Below are 12,631 nucleotides of genomic sequence, written 5' to 3' on the forward strand. Positions count from 1 at the left end.
CATGAAGGGATTAGGATATTAATCCAGGATATGTTTCTCTGTTCCTCTTCAGATTTCCTCTGCCACCTTTCTTTGAGCCTTTCCTTTTTGGCTTGAAGTCCTCCACTATAAAATGAAAGAAATACTGTTATCCTCCTTCATGTTTCATTTTGTCAGGATAAATTGGTTGATGATTATTAAAGCCTACAGTACTGTGATAACGGTTTGTAAAGGGGAAGTTCTCTGCTTGCCCACCAGACTGGCATAACCTTCTTAGAACAGCATTAGTTGCAAGTAAGCAGCAGACGTGGTGTTTCAGTAAAAATAGGCAAGAGCGTCAGTTATGCAGAAATATATTTTCTGCTTTCAGCTATGTGCGATCAAGGAAAGATTGGAACAAGACACATTAACAAGCTCTTCTGTTTCCTTCCTAGAATTACAACAACAGCTGCTTGTATGATGGACCTACGGAGATATCCACTGGACGAGCAGAACTGCACATTGGAGATTGAGAGCTGTAAGTACTTCTGCAAAACCTAATTATTCTGTGGTCAACTGCTTCAGTGTTTTTATTTCTATCTTTTTTTTTTTCTCTTTTTAACATGCTACTAACCTAGTTGTCTTTCTGTCTGATGACATTTAGATCCTTGTAAACACATGCAAAAAAATAGCTTTCCAGATGGATTAGAAATTTGTGGCACAAGGATTAGCAAAAGTTATTCTGTGTTTTCATGGACAATTTACAGCTTTAAAAGTCTCATTCAAATGCCTTGTTGGAGTTCATGTGAGGAGCACGAGGATTTTTATCAGTTCTTTATCCTCCTTCACTGTTGAACTGTGTGGCAGCTTGTTTCCATTTATAAATGATGGCAAGAGGTTAGAATTGTCCTTGAAGTAGGTGGTTTGTGGATTTTTTTCTAACCCCTGTGCTGTAGTTAAACTTTCAACACATGCAATGCAGTCTGTTTATATATACTGACTTAATAGCTGGTGTCTCTATCAAACTTTCTATGTAGATAAAACTTGTGTTGTGAAATAAAATTTCAAATCTCTTTTAATTGAAAAATCTTTAGGGAATCTAAGTACATCTGAGAAAAAAACAATTCATGATCACTTTTATGAAGACAATATTGTAAGCATGCATTATTTGGCACTCTAAGATCGTATCAGCACTTTCAAGATACATTTCATTTTTCAGGAGAACCATAGGTAATTCAGCTGGGGTGTATTATTAAGTTGAGTGTGGCAAGCAAAATGGAAATTAATGGCATGTTTTAAGATACAGTACGCAAAAGTATGTGTATTTTTAAAGTAACTTCTGTATTATAAAAGATTATGTGGGATTTCTGTGTGCACTGAAGTACAAAATGACAGTACCTTGTGCTACAGTCTGGTAAGAACTTGGTACAGCTGAGCTTCTTTCTCCTATTCTAGAAAGCATTTAAGAATATGCTTTAAATTTGTGTCCAGGTTTCATTCATTTTAGTGTAATTTAAAGGTATGCCAAAATCCTTTCCTGAATTAAACTTATGACACTGCTGTCTGAAATAATTTACATGCATAAAATAAGCAAAATGAGTATCATTAAAGTTTACCCCTTCTGTATGCTGAAATACACAAGCAGCAAATGTGATGATGGGCTTTGCTCTTTTGAGAATGGATAAAATCTTGGTTGGGTTGTTTGGATTTTTTTCAGTTCATTATAGAATTTCTATTGATAACATTTGATTCAAAATTTTATACCTGCAGCCTTTTACCAGTATAGTAGGCTAATTTTAATGTGCAAGAAAACTACTGGCATAACTGTCTTCAGGTTTACACAGATTTTTACTGAGAATGTGGCTTGCTATGCCAGTGTCTTTTAATTGTTGTTGTAACAAGGACCTGGAATTTTTCTTTTTTCCAATTGTATGTGTAAGGTGGAAAGCTGGAGAGTCAGAGGACATCCTTTCTCTCTATTTACAGCGTTGTTTAAACAGTCAACAAAGTCTTGCCATCTCTCTGCATTGCTGAGATGCTTGAATCTTCTTGGGATTCACAAACTAGATATCCTCTGCCTGTCATACTTGCAGGACCCACTCTGGGAAATATTCCCAGGAAATACCTCCCGGGTCAGTCCTTACGCAAAACTGAAAATTAAATTATGTCCCTGCTTTTCAGTGAGAGCACTTGTTCTCATTCAGACTTAGAATGTGGAACCTCCAGGTTGAAATTTCCCTTTCATCTGATTTGGAGTAGAAGTGTGAAGCCAGATCAGTTATCTTGCAAGAAACAATCCTGGAAAACAGGGTACTGATCTCTCGAAATTGTTGTTCTGCTTGGTATGAAGAGCACAGTACTCATTGTATCAAAGAAAGGGTAGGAGTTTAATTTACCATAGCAGTTCGGATGCTTGTAGGAGAGCTCCTTTGTGGATCTATTGGCTCTCTTGCAGCATCACAAAAATAAAATGGATTTAAATCAGGATACTGTATGTAGCTAGCCTGTCTTTCATTGCAGTAACAAAGGCTATTAAATAATGTGGATAGAAGTAATACTTGAACTGTGTTTTGAAACACTTTCATGCTGCTTTAGGAAATTATTGCTCTTTATAGATGTCATTCTGGTCAGGTAAAAACCTAAGTCTGTCTAATCTTTATGAATCGCTTCAGACAAAAATGCTGGTAGGTAGATAGGTAGAATGAATAAGATCGAAAGTGACTTTCTGAGTCGTTCAGTGCGGGTGCTCAAGTCATAATCACTTCTTTAAACTGGTTAAGCTGCATGCTGAAAGTAGCTTGGTTTCTTGCCCTATAGATCCTGTTGGATGTCTGTTTCACCACTGCTCTCTTGTGATGGTTAGAAATGCTCTAAATTCTACCCCAAGTGTTTTCATGGCTATGAAGGCATAAAATTATACTCACTGCCTGCATCAACAATTTTTTTTTAGTTCAATGTCTTCCCCAGCCCTGCTGGGACCTTCATAATACATTTAAAGAAACCGGCCATAGTTTCTCATAGGCTTCATTTCATGAAACTGAATATGCCAGTCTCTTTTAGCTTTGTCATACAAGAGTATGTTAAGAGAAATGCAGAATTGTGCATTGAACATAGCTAATGCTAGTTCTTCGTTAGGAATAACTAGTACTATAAACAGTATCCCTGATGACATCTCTATTACACTGTGGCATTAATCCTGCCCTTTTTCCAAGAGCCACCTTTGCCTTTCTTCACAACTGCATAACTGTCACAGATTATAGTCTTTCCTGGAACAGTATAGTAAGGTCTTTCCCTTCCTCACTCATTTTCCAGCAGTGGGTTATAGCTTTTGGTAGAATTTTTTTTGCATAGTACTAAGAACACATGACTTGGCATTTCATAACACTGTTCACATAAATCAATGTTCTTAATATTGCTACAGTCCTCAAGGTTATCCAGTTCTTGCTATATTTGTCCTGATCATTCTTTTTCTTAACAGTGCCTGCAGATTTTGTTTCATTAGAAATTTCATTAACACACAAATACTAAAGAGTATTAATGCCAAGAAGGAAGAGCTTTGCTTATAATCATTCTCTGTACTGAGCATGATCTATTCTTTCAGTGCAGTATAATTTCCTACGCATCTTTTCTATATCTTTACTAATTGCCTGTTCTTAGATAGTCCTATATCAAATGTTTTAATAAAGTCCAGGTTAGATATACTTTGTTTAAAAAAGGAGTTTGAGTTAAGTCATGATAGATTTTTATCCTATTTCCATACATGTTAATGTCTCTAATGTCCTTCTAATCTTTCTCTGCTTCCTCCTTCCTTTCCCCCCCCCTCATCCTGTTATTGATGCCAGAGTTGATTGGCTTCTTAGCTGCCCGGATTACTTTTTTCCATGTGTCATTGTGTTTACTGAAATTTGTGGGCAATATCAAATTTTTGTTAATCTAGATTTGCATAAATCTAGATTAATTTGCAAATTAAAAATTATGGTGGGAAAGGGTTGTATGTCGTCATGGTTTAACCCCAGTCAGCAGCCAAGGACCACGCAGCCGCTCCCTGACTCCACCGCCCCTGCTCGCAGTGGGATGGGGAGGAGAATCGGGAAAGAAGGTAGAACTCGTGGGTTGAGATAAGAACAGTTTAATAACTGAAGTAAAATATAATACTAACAATAATAATAATGAACTATAATAATAATAGTAATGAAAAGGAATATAACAAAAAAAAAAGAGGGGGGAAAAAAGCTAAAAAAACTTAGTGATGCACAATGCAATTGCTCACCACCCGCTGACCGATGCCAGAGCCGCGATCCGCGCCTCCTGGCCAACTCCCCCCAGTTTATATACTGGGCATGACGTTCCATGGTATGGAATACCCCTTTGGCTAGTTCGGGTCAGCTGTCCTGGCTCTGCTCCCTCCCAGCTTCTTGCACACCTGCTTGCTGGCAGAGCATGGGAAACTGAAAAGTCCTTAATTTAGGATAAGCACCACTTAGCAACAACTAAAACATCAGAGTGTTATCAACGTTATTCTCACACTCAATCCAAAATACAGCACTGTACCAGCTACTAAGAAGAAAATTAACTCTATCCCAGCCGAAACCAGGACATACGTAACATATAAAAAATGAAATGGGGGAGGTGGTGTCATCTATTAAGATACAAGAGACAGCATTTTTCCTATTTCAGTTTAAGGTAGTATCAGTGAGATTAAATGCTGAAAGTGTAACAGAGGATTATTCCCTGTTAGTTCAAAGAGTATCAGTTTTGAGAACTGAAATCCTCTTTTTTTGTGTATAACTAGTTGTATCTCTGTGATCATTTTTTGTTTTGCTCATCCTTAAAGGGCAGAAATATGTTGCATGTTTGGTTTTGCTATGATGCTTCTAAACCTGTAGGCCATCTTTTCCAAGGGGGTCTAATCTGAGCTATTCTACTGCCTTTCTTTTCTTATTTCCCAACACACTGAATAGCAGGTTTGTAATACCAGAGGGAAATCAATTTTCCTGTGTATTCATTTCTTAGTTTCTCAACTTGTAGGCAACAGAGAGCTTTTTCCTTTTTAGCTGAATATTGTCTTGACTCAGTAAAATACCTCTGCTTTCTGCTCCCTACCTCTGCTACTGCAGTATGCATTGCTGAGTTTCTGATGATGCTCTAGAATAATTTTGTTTCTCTGCTGTTTCCTGCCTCTCTGGAGTTGTAACTGTTGAAAGGAACATCTTAGCTAATCAACCATAAGACCAATGGGAGCTCAAAGGCAAAAAGAAGTACAAGGGAGTTTGAAGAATACTTCATATTCATATAAACAAATAAAATATCATATTGCACATCCTTTAGCATAACAGAGAGAAATGACTGTGATTCTTTTGAATATTTTAAAATATTATAATTCAAGGTTCATCTGGTACGTTTGGACCTTTGTCCATTTCAATTATGTGGTGCCACGTAAAGACAAAAATTTACTTCAAGCCCTTCTTATCTCATTTCGTAATATGTTTGGCATAGCTATATTTGTGTTATACTGAGGTATAATTCAGAAACTGCCTGCCTTGTGACAGTGATTTTTTTTTTTGTTATTTTATTTTTTTCCATTTCTTTGTTGCTGGGGAACAAACAAGAACGCACTGAGTTTCTCCTTAGAAGCATATTCTCAGGAACATTTTCCATAGTGTATTAAACATGTGGCATTAAAAAAAGTGCATTAAAGCCCTGCTGTCTGAAGCCTTCGCAAACAGGGAGCTTGCCACTCAGACGCACTGACCAGGGAAAAAGGGCAGAGTCAGAACAGCACGCGCAGACGGGGAGGAAGGACTGCTTTGCTGATGAAAGAATGAGAAATAATTGTTTTCAGGACATTTCATTTATATAACAGCCTGGGGTGTTTGGATCAGAAATCATTAGACTTTTTTTCTGTTTCATGACAAAAGGCCAGAGAAGCACAGTAAGATAAGTTAAAAACTTCCATTCGATAACAGAATCTAGCAAAAGCCAGAAAGAACAGAGGCAAAAGACTATCATTCCTCCCAGTGGCAGTGCAGCCCAGTATCAAACACTTTCTAATCAGGTCATCTGAAAGCTCATCAACAAGAGAAACAGAAGTCATCTTTGTGTGCTCAAGGTGACTTTACAAGTACATTTAAGGCACTGAAAAGAAATCAAAGATGCCTTTTGCTGAAGCCTTGAGTACTTTGCAGATGGCTGCTCTGGCCATTGATCAAAGCTATAATCAGGTCACACGGGACAAATGGTAGAACTCCAGGAGCCGACCAGGCAAGGCTTTTCTGGGTTAGAGGCGAATGTGCTTGATGCCAGGCAAGAGACTCTGCCGATCCCCAGGGAGTGGGATGTTCAGCAAAGGAAGGTACCATGGGAACATGTCACTTCCAACAATTACACAGTAAGTGGAAAGCTAAATACATGACTTCTGGGCCACTCAAGGTTAGAATCTTAATAGTGGTTCATTTTTTTAATATTTTTTTTTTTCTTTCCATTTATCAAGTTCAGCATGTGTCCTGTCCCCTCCCCTTTGTCCCTTCAGCTAAGTCTGTTTTGCATAGTGGCTCTTGTACAGGGAGGATATTTCTCTATCAGTAGAAGCTGACCTTATCAAAGTGCCCCTTTTTCCTCCTTGTTCGTCATCTATATGTTCAGATGTCTTAATTTGGATTCTGTGACAATTCAGCCTGTACAGGACTTTGTAGGGGGAAGAGACATAGATTGTTTAGCAAACAGTGATGAATTCCACCTCTGTACCCACACTCTGTCCATTTCAGCAACCTCAGCTTATAGCGTGGCTTCCTTGGGACAGGTACTTCGTTCTTTATTTGTCCTTAGTAATTTCATCTCAAGTATGTCGAGAAGAGAAGAGACATAATTTCAGTAGCATAATGCACACTGGCAATGAAGAGGAAATCCATGACTGCTCTTCAGTGTGTAGATAGGATGATTCAGTAAGAGCTAAAAAAAACCCCAACAGTAGATGATTCTTCTGGCTTGTGTGAAGAGGGGAAAGGAAATTTAGACTAACCATCAGTGCATATGACCAGGGAGGGTCGCGTACAAGTGAATCAGTGTTTGTAAGGTTTTGATAACACCTCCCCCGCCAACTGGGGACTTCAGTCAGGCTTTCAGACTGGAACTCAAGTAACATCCAAGATATATTACCCTACGGGTAGACAAGAAGGAAGTATATTTCTTATTTTCTTTATATCTCAGTGCATCTTTGCAGCAGTCTACATCTTGGAAGCTCTCATAACACAAACAAGATGATGTACTGTTTGTAAATGAGCTAAGAATTATACAGAAGCTCTGCAACAGCTGCTTAATACTTTGAAGCAACCTGGAGTTAAATTTAAAAGGGAATCCAAGATACTAATATCCAATCTCTGCTTATCAGCACCGGACAATATAGGCAATGTAGATTTCCACAGAGAAATTCATAGCCTGAAGCTCATTTTTTTACTCATTCTACAGTTGAATATGGAGAATATATAGAATCATCAAGATACAGAGACAAAATGCAAATGGTTTTAAAACTTCTAAAGCATTGTGCCTTTTATATCCAGTCTGAGCTGGAGTACATTTGTCCTTATTGCACATAACCTGCCTTTTATCAAGAGATCATTGGAAACAAAAAGGGCCCAGTTCAAAAAGTCCATATTCAGAAAGCACCAGATTCATTTGCTAAAGGTTTGGGGAAAAACTAAATGTCCATGAAGGCATCTCTGACATTGTAGAAAGATGCCCTCCGAAAGAAAAGAATGTATTTCTAACAAATACTCTGATAATGTTACATGCAATAAATTATGTGGAAGTGTGGAAAGCTGATGGGTTGGCACTTTACAGTCCTGTTTGCAGAAGGTATGAATTTTACAAGGTAAGTACTCACTTTTTTTTACTAAAAAAATGTATATATATTTATATGTATATTTTTATATATAATATATATATGTTATATATATAACTTCTCATACTTTAGGCAAATGTTTTTCTGTAGGTCTAATATTCTTTTCAAACACCTTGTAATTGATGATTTCTTCAAGAAAAAGAAATATTTATAAGTGCTATTGGAAAGGACATCTGTGATACTGTTACATATCTTAGGTCTATGTACTGTGCGATCTGAGATTATAGTTCATTTTTATTATTCTCCTTGGAGCACATATATTTTTATTAGAAGTTTGCTGTACTTAAAATGGTTTAAAGCCTTGATTCAGTCAGTAGGCAATTCAGTCAGAAACTTTGGTGTATGCTGAGTCTATCAGTAATATTTGTTGTTCTGCCAAGTTATCCTATTTTGGTTTAGGCACAAAAGGAATTGCTTTTTGTTGACCAGTATCTTGCTCACCTGTGATTTTTTGCTTGCTGCCTGGTGCTTCTAAGTGTTGGACCCAATCATTATTAACTGTAGAATCACAGTTGAAACCACACAGATCTCCCAAAGGGGCAGAAAAAATAAGCTCAGTGCTGGCATGCATTGTCTTCCTGCCAACAAGAGGTGGCGTTACATCAGAGGCTGTTGTTCCTGGTACTAAGTAGCCATTGTTTTGAAGGGGCAATACCAGCAGTTTTCTGATCACTGGGTTAAGGTGGCAGTACCTCTTGAGTTTGGCCTAATGACACATTAATTTGTCATACTTTTTTCTATCATTGTGACAGCTGTAGGTTATGTTACAGGTTTTATGGACTCTTGTGAAGTTTATTTGCATTGGGTTCATAACAGCTAACATACCTGACTTTGCAGTGGGATGTGAGAATAATCCTTTCCCTCGCCCTTTCTCTTTTTTAACCAACAAGACCATTACTGATGCACAATGTTTTGCTTCCCTGTAATGCATGGCTTACTTGGATTGCATAGTTTAGTGCTAAACAAACGTTTATTCAGGACTTAGTGAAATGACCTAAATAACAAAATGCTATTTGTGAATAATGCACTTACAATTTTTTTTGACAGAGGTTGGAGTATGTGGCCATTGTGTCTCACTTGCAGATAGAAATGGTAACGCATAATTACTACATTATTTTTTTGTGGAAGAGTGAAATGTTTCAGCATTCATATGTAGTGCTGAGTCCACTTCCAGTTTTCAAGCTTTTTTTTCTTTAGATGTGTCCAACTCGTGATGAACTGAGAATATCCGTCAGGCTTTCTGTGAGGAGCAAACTTCAAATATATTTTAGTCTATGCTTTTATAAAAAACCCCAGATAATCTACATTTTTTGACAGGAGTTTTATTCAACTACATCCATGTCTCATTAAAAAACTAAAATACTTTGTGGCAAATTCAGAGTTACTACAATTTATCTAACTTCCTGTTCATACCAGGAGACTTTGAATGGGGAATGTTTTGTATAAATAAATAAATAATCCTTGGTAGTTTCTTTCCCCGTTCCCATGTAAGTTGTCATTTTACTTCATTCACACATTTAGAGAAATGTTCCTTCACTTTGTAATTTCTATACACTATCGATTTCAGAGGAGAAAAAGTTAAAACTGTTTTTCCTTTGAGGAGAGAAGACTATCCTTTCTTCTCTCAAGGAAAACAAAATTACTGAGTGAAATTACTGTGCCCACATGTTAGGTCTCAAGCTGTCTTTTGAAGGTAAGTCAAAATGAGAGGAGAGATTTAAAACAAAACAAAAACTTCTAAAGGTTAGGTTCTTCTTTTAAAAAAAATTTTTTTTACAACATTTTAAGTGATGGAAGTGGCGCTGAAAGCTAATAATGGCTTATCCTCCATAGTATCATTTTACTTAAGTAGTCAATTATCTTTTTCAAAATGAAATAATTTCTTCAACATAGTACAGCTTTTAGGAAATAGTAGTATTTATCAGATGCTGAAATCACTTGACCTCAGGTCTTATACTTTAGAAGGCAAAGGAGATTGTAATTATCTCGCAGTGATCACATACCTGTGAAAAGAATTGAAATACGTTTCTACAGTCATTTTATTTCATAAGATAGTTTTTTTTCCCCAGCATCTCTCTCACTGTTTTACAGGAAATAAGCATCAATTAATTTTCATTGTGAGAAATCAAAATATACTCTATTGATTCACCTTTTACCTATTGATAAAATTATATTTGGTTCCTGATGTCTTTTGGAGACAAAGAAGCAAAGAGTAGTCACTTGAGAAACTCATGAAGACGTAGCTAATGGCCAAAACCCCTTTGTCTAATGTTTCTCCCCCAAGGAAATAGTTTCAAAATGTTGAGCCTTTTATCTCAAAAAATAGTTTATTAACTATTTATCCCTAATTTTAAAAGCTGAGACAAAGATCTGTCTGGATACCTTAGCTTTTGGAATTTAAATAATAAGCAGTACTATATGTAGCTTCAGATATTCTTTTACTCATCAGGATGTTTCAGCAATGAGAAGTATTTTTCTTGAGTAACTGTAATTGTCCTTCGTTCATCAGATTAGTTTACATACATTTAAAGAATGATTTTTTTTTTTTTTTTTTTTTTTTAGATGAGTGTGCAAAACATCTAGGAACAGGAAGGCAATTGTTTGAGTCTGTTATCAGTCTGATCTGTATTTGCACTTGGCCACTGATAACAGCAATTCAAATAGTTATGCTAACGCTGAATTACTTCAGTGGGGGAAGGACTAGAAAATGCATATTTGAGTCATCATAAAACTGTGGATTCAGATGAAATTTGACAAGCAGTTTTGGCCTGTTTACAAAACAACAACAACAAAACAGGATGAACTCATACCCTACACTGGGAAACTGTGCCCCTTCTTTCCCCACTGACAGCAGTCAGAGACTTGGGTGAGATGTAGCAATGCTCAAGCAGGTTCCTCCTCTGTTTGAAGAGAGTTGAATTTGCTGCTTGAGGGACCAGCCAAATGACCAGACTTGCAGCGTACTCTGTATTGCGTCACTTTCCATTGATACTGTTCCATTTGGCCTAAGTTTCTGGAGTAGGAGTTGGAGCTTCATCTTTCAAATGTGAGCTTAACCCTCCTCCGTGGCTCCTATTAAAGAGAAGAAATATCTGTATTCTCCAGCAGGGTTAGGGTTTTTTGTTTGGGTGTTTTTGTTTTGTTTTTCCCAAACTCTGAATTTCCTTTACTTTTATTACTGATGCCCAAATGCAAAATATTTCATTTTTGGTCACTGAACAGAAAAACAATTTCATTGTTTCTGTTTCAGCAAATAGAAGCCAGAGTGAATAAGATAATTTTTTGTTTTGATTATGACATTGGATTTGGGTGGAAGAAGGGTTGACTTTTCAAGTAGACAAGCCTGGGAAACATTATTTTACTTTGGTGGAATAACAGAGAAGAAATTGAACTAGCAGAAGCATTGGCAAAGGTAAACATCACAATCTTTTCATTCCTTTGATCAGTATATTGCACCTTTCTAATGGTGAGAGCTTTGTGAAACAAAGTTAATTTTGTTCGGTTGCTCATGTTATTTGGTACTGGTAGTTCAGACTGTTCAAATTCCACCTGTGTCTAGAAAATATAAGCTACTTTCTGTTACTGGATGCAGTCCCATTTTCCTATGTCTTAAATCTATATATTGAGTCCAGAGTTAGTGCTGCTTACAATAGTAGTAGTTCATTTCAACTATGATATTTAGTCATCGTATTATCAAACCTTTGGCAATGCTAGGGAATTAGTTGTCATCTTCTATCAGTCTAACGCTGCTATAACTGATGTGAGAAAATGCGATTGCGAATTTGCTAACGCATTGCATTGGTGTGCAAGTCATGAAAGGAATACTACAGAAGGAAATTATTCTAGTTTCAGAAATATTCCTGATATATATGCCACTCATAATTCAATATGTATTTGACACATTGCGGTGGGCTGACCCTGGCTGGATGCCAGGTGCCCCCCAAAGCCGCTCTATCACTCCCCCTCCTCAACTGGACAGGGGAGAGAAAATATAACAAAAGGTTCATGGGTCGAGATAAGGACAGGGAGAGCACTCAGCAATTACCGTCATGGGCAAAGCAGACTCGACTTGGGGAAAAAAATTGATTTAATTTATTACCAGTCAAATCAGATCAGGATAATGAGAAATAAAACCAAATCTTAAAAACACCTTCCCCTCACCCCTCCCTTCTTCCCGGGCTTAACTTCACTCCCGATTTTCTCTACCTCCTCCCACGAGCAGCACAGGGGAGCGGGGAATGGGGGTTGGGGTCAGTTCATCACACGTTGTTTCTGCTGCTCCTTCCTCCTCAGGGGGAGGACTCCTCACACTCTTCCCCTGCTCCAGCGTGGGGTCCCTCCCACGGGCTGCAGTTCTTCACAAACTGCTCCAGCGTGGGTCCCATCCACGGGGTGCAGTCCTTCAGGAACAGACTGCTCCAGCGTGGGTCCCCCGTGGGGTCACAAGTCCTGCCAGCAAACCTGCTCCAGCCTGGGCTCCTCTCTCCACGGGGCCACAGGTCCTGCCAGGAGCCTGCTCCAGCGCGGGCTTCCCACAGGGTCACAGCCTCCTTCGAGCACATCTACCTGCTCCGGCGTTAGGGTCTTCCACAGGCTGCAGGTGGAGATCTGCTCCACCGTGGACCTCCATGGGCTGCAGGGGGACAGCCTGCCTCAGCATGGTCTTCATCACCACGGGCTGCAGGGGAATCTCTGCTCCGGCGCCTGGAGCACCTCCTCCCCCTCCTTCTTCCCTGACCTTGGTGTCTGCAGAGTTGTTCCTCTCACATCTTCTCA

General features: G+C 38.3%; 1 protein-coding gene across 1 annotated transcript in view; it reads left to right on the forward strand.

The window, feature by feature from the left end:
* The window catches only part of GABRB2 (gamma-aminobutyric acid type A receptor subunit beta2), a 179,046-nt gene that overhangs the window by 102,141 nt on the left and 64,274 nt on the right, over positions 1-12,631 (forward strand). Inside the window, exon 6 of the mRNA XM_050905196.1 lies at positions 414-496. Within this exon, the coding sequence (XP_050761153.1) occupies positions 414-496 (83 nt within the window). The remainder of the gene's footprint in view (positions 1-413; positions 497-12,631) is intronic.

The sequence above is a fragment of the Gymnogyps californianus genome, chromosome 14, assembly GCF_018139145.2.
Source record: "Gymnogyps californianus isolate 813 chromosome 14, ASM1813914v2, whole genome shotgun sequence".
Lineage (NCBI taxonomy): Eukaryota > Metazoa > Chordata > Aves > Accipitriformes > Cathartidae > Gymnogyps > Gymnogyps californianus.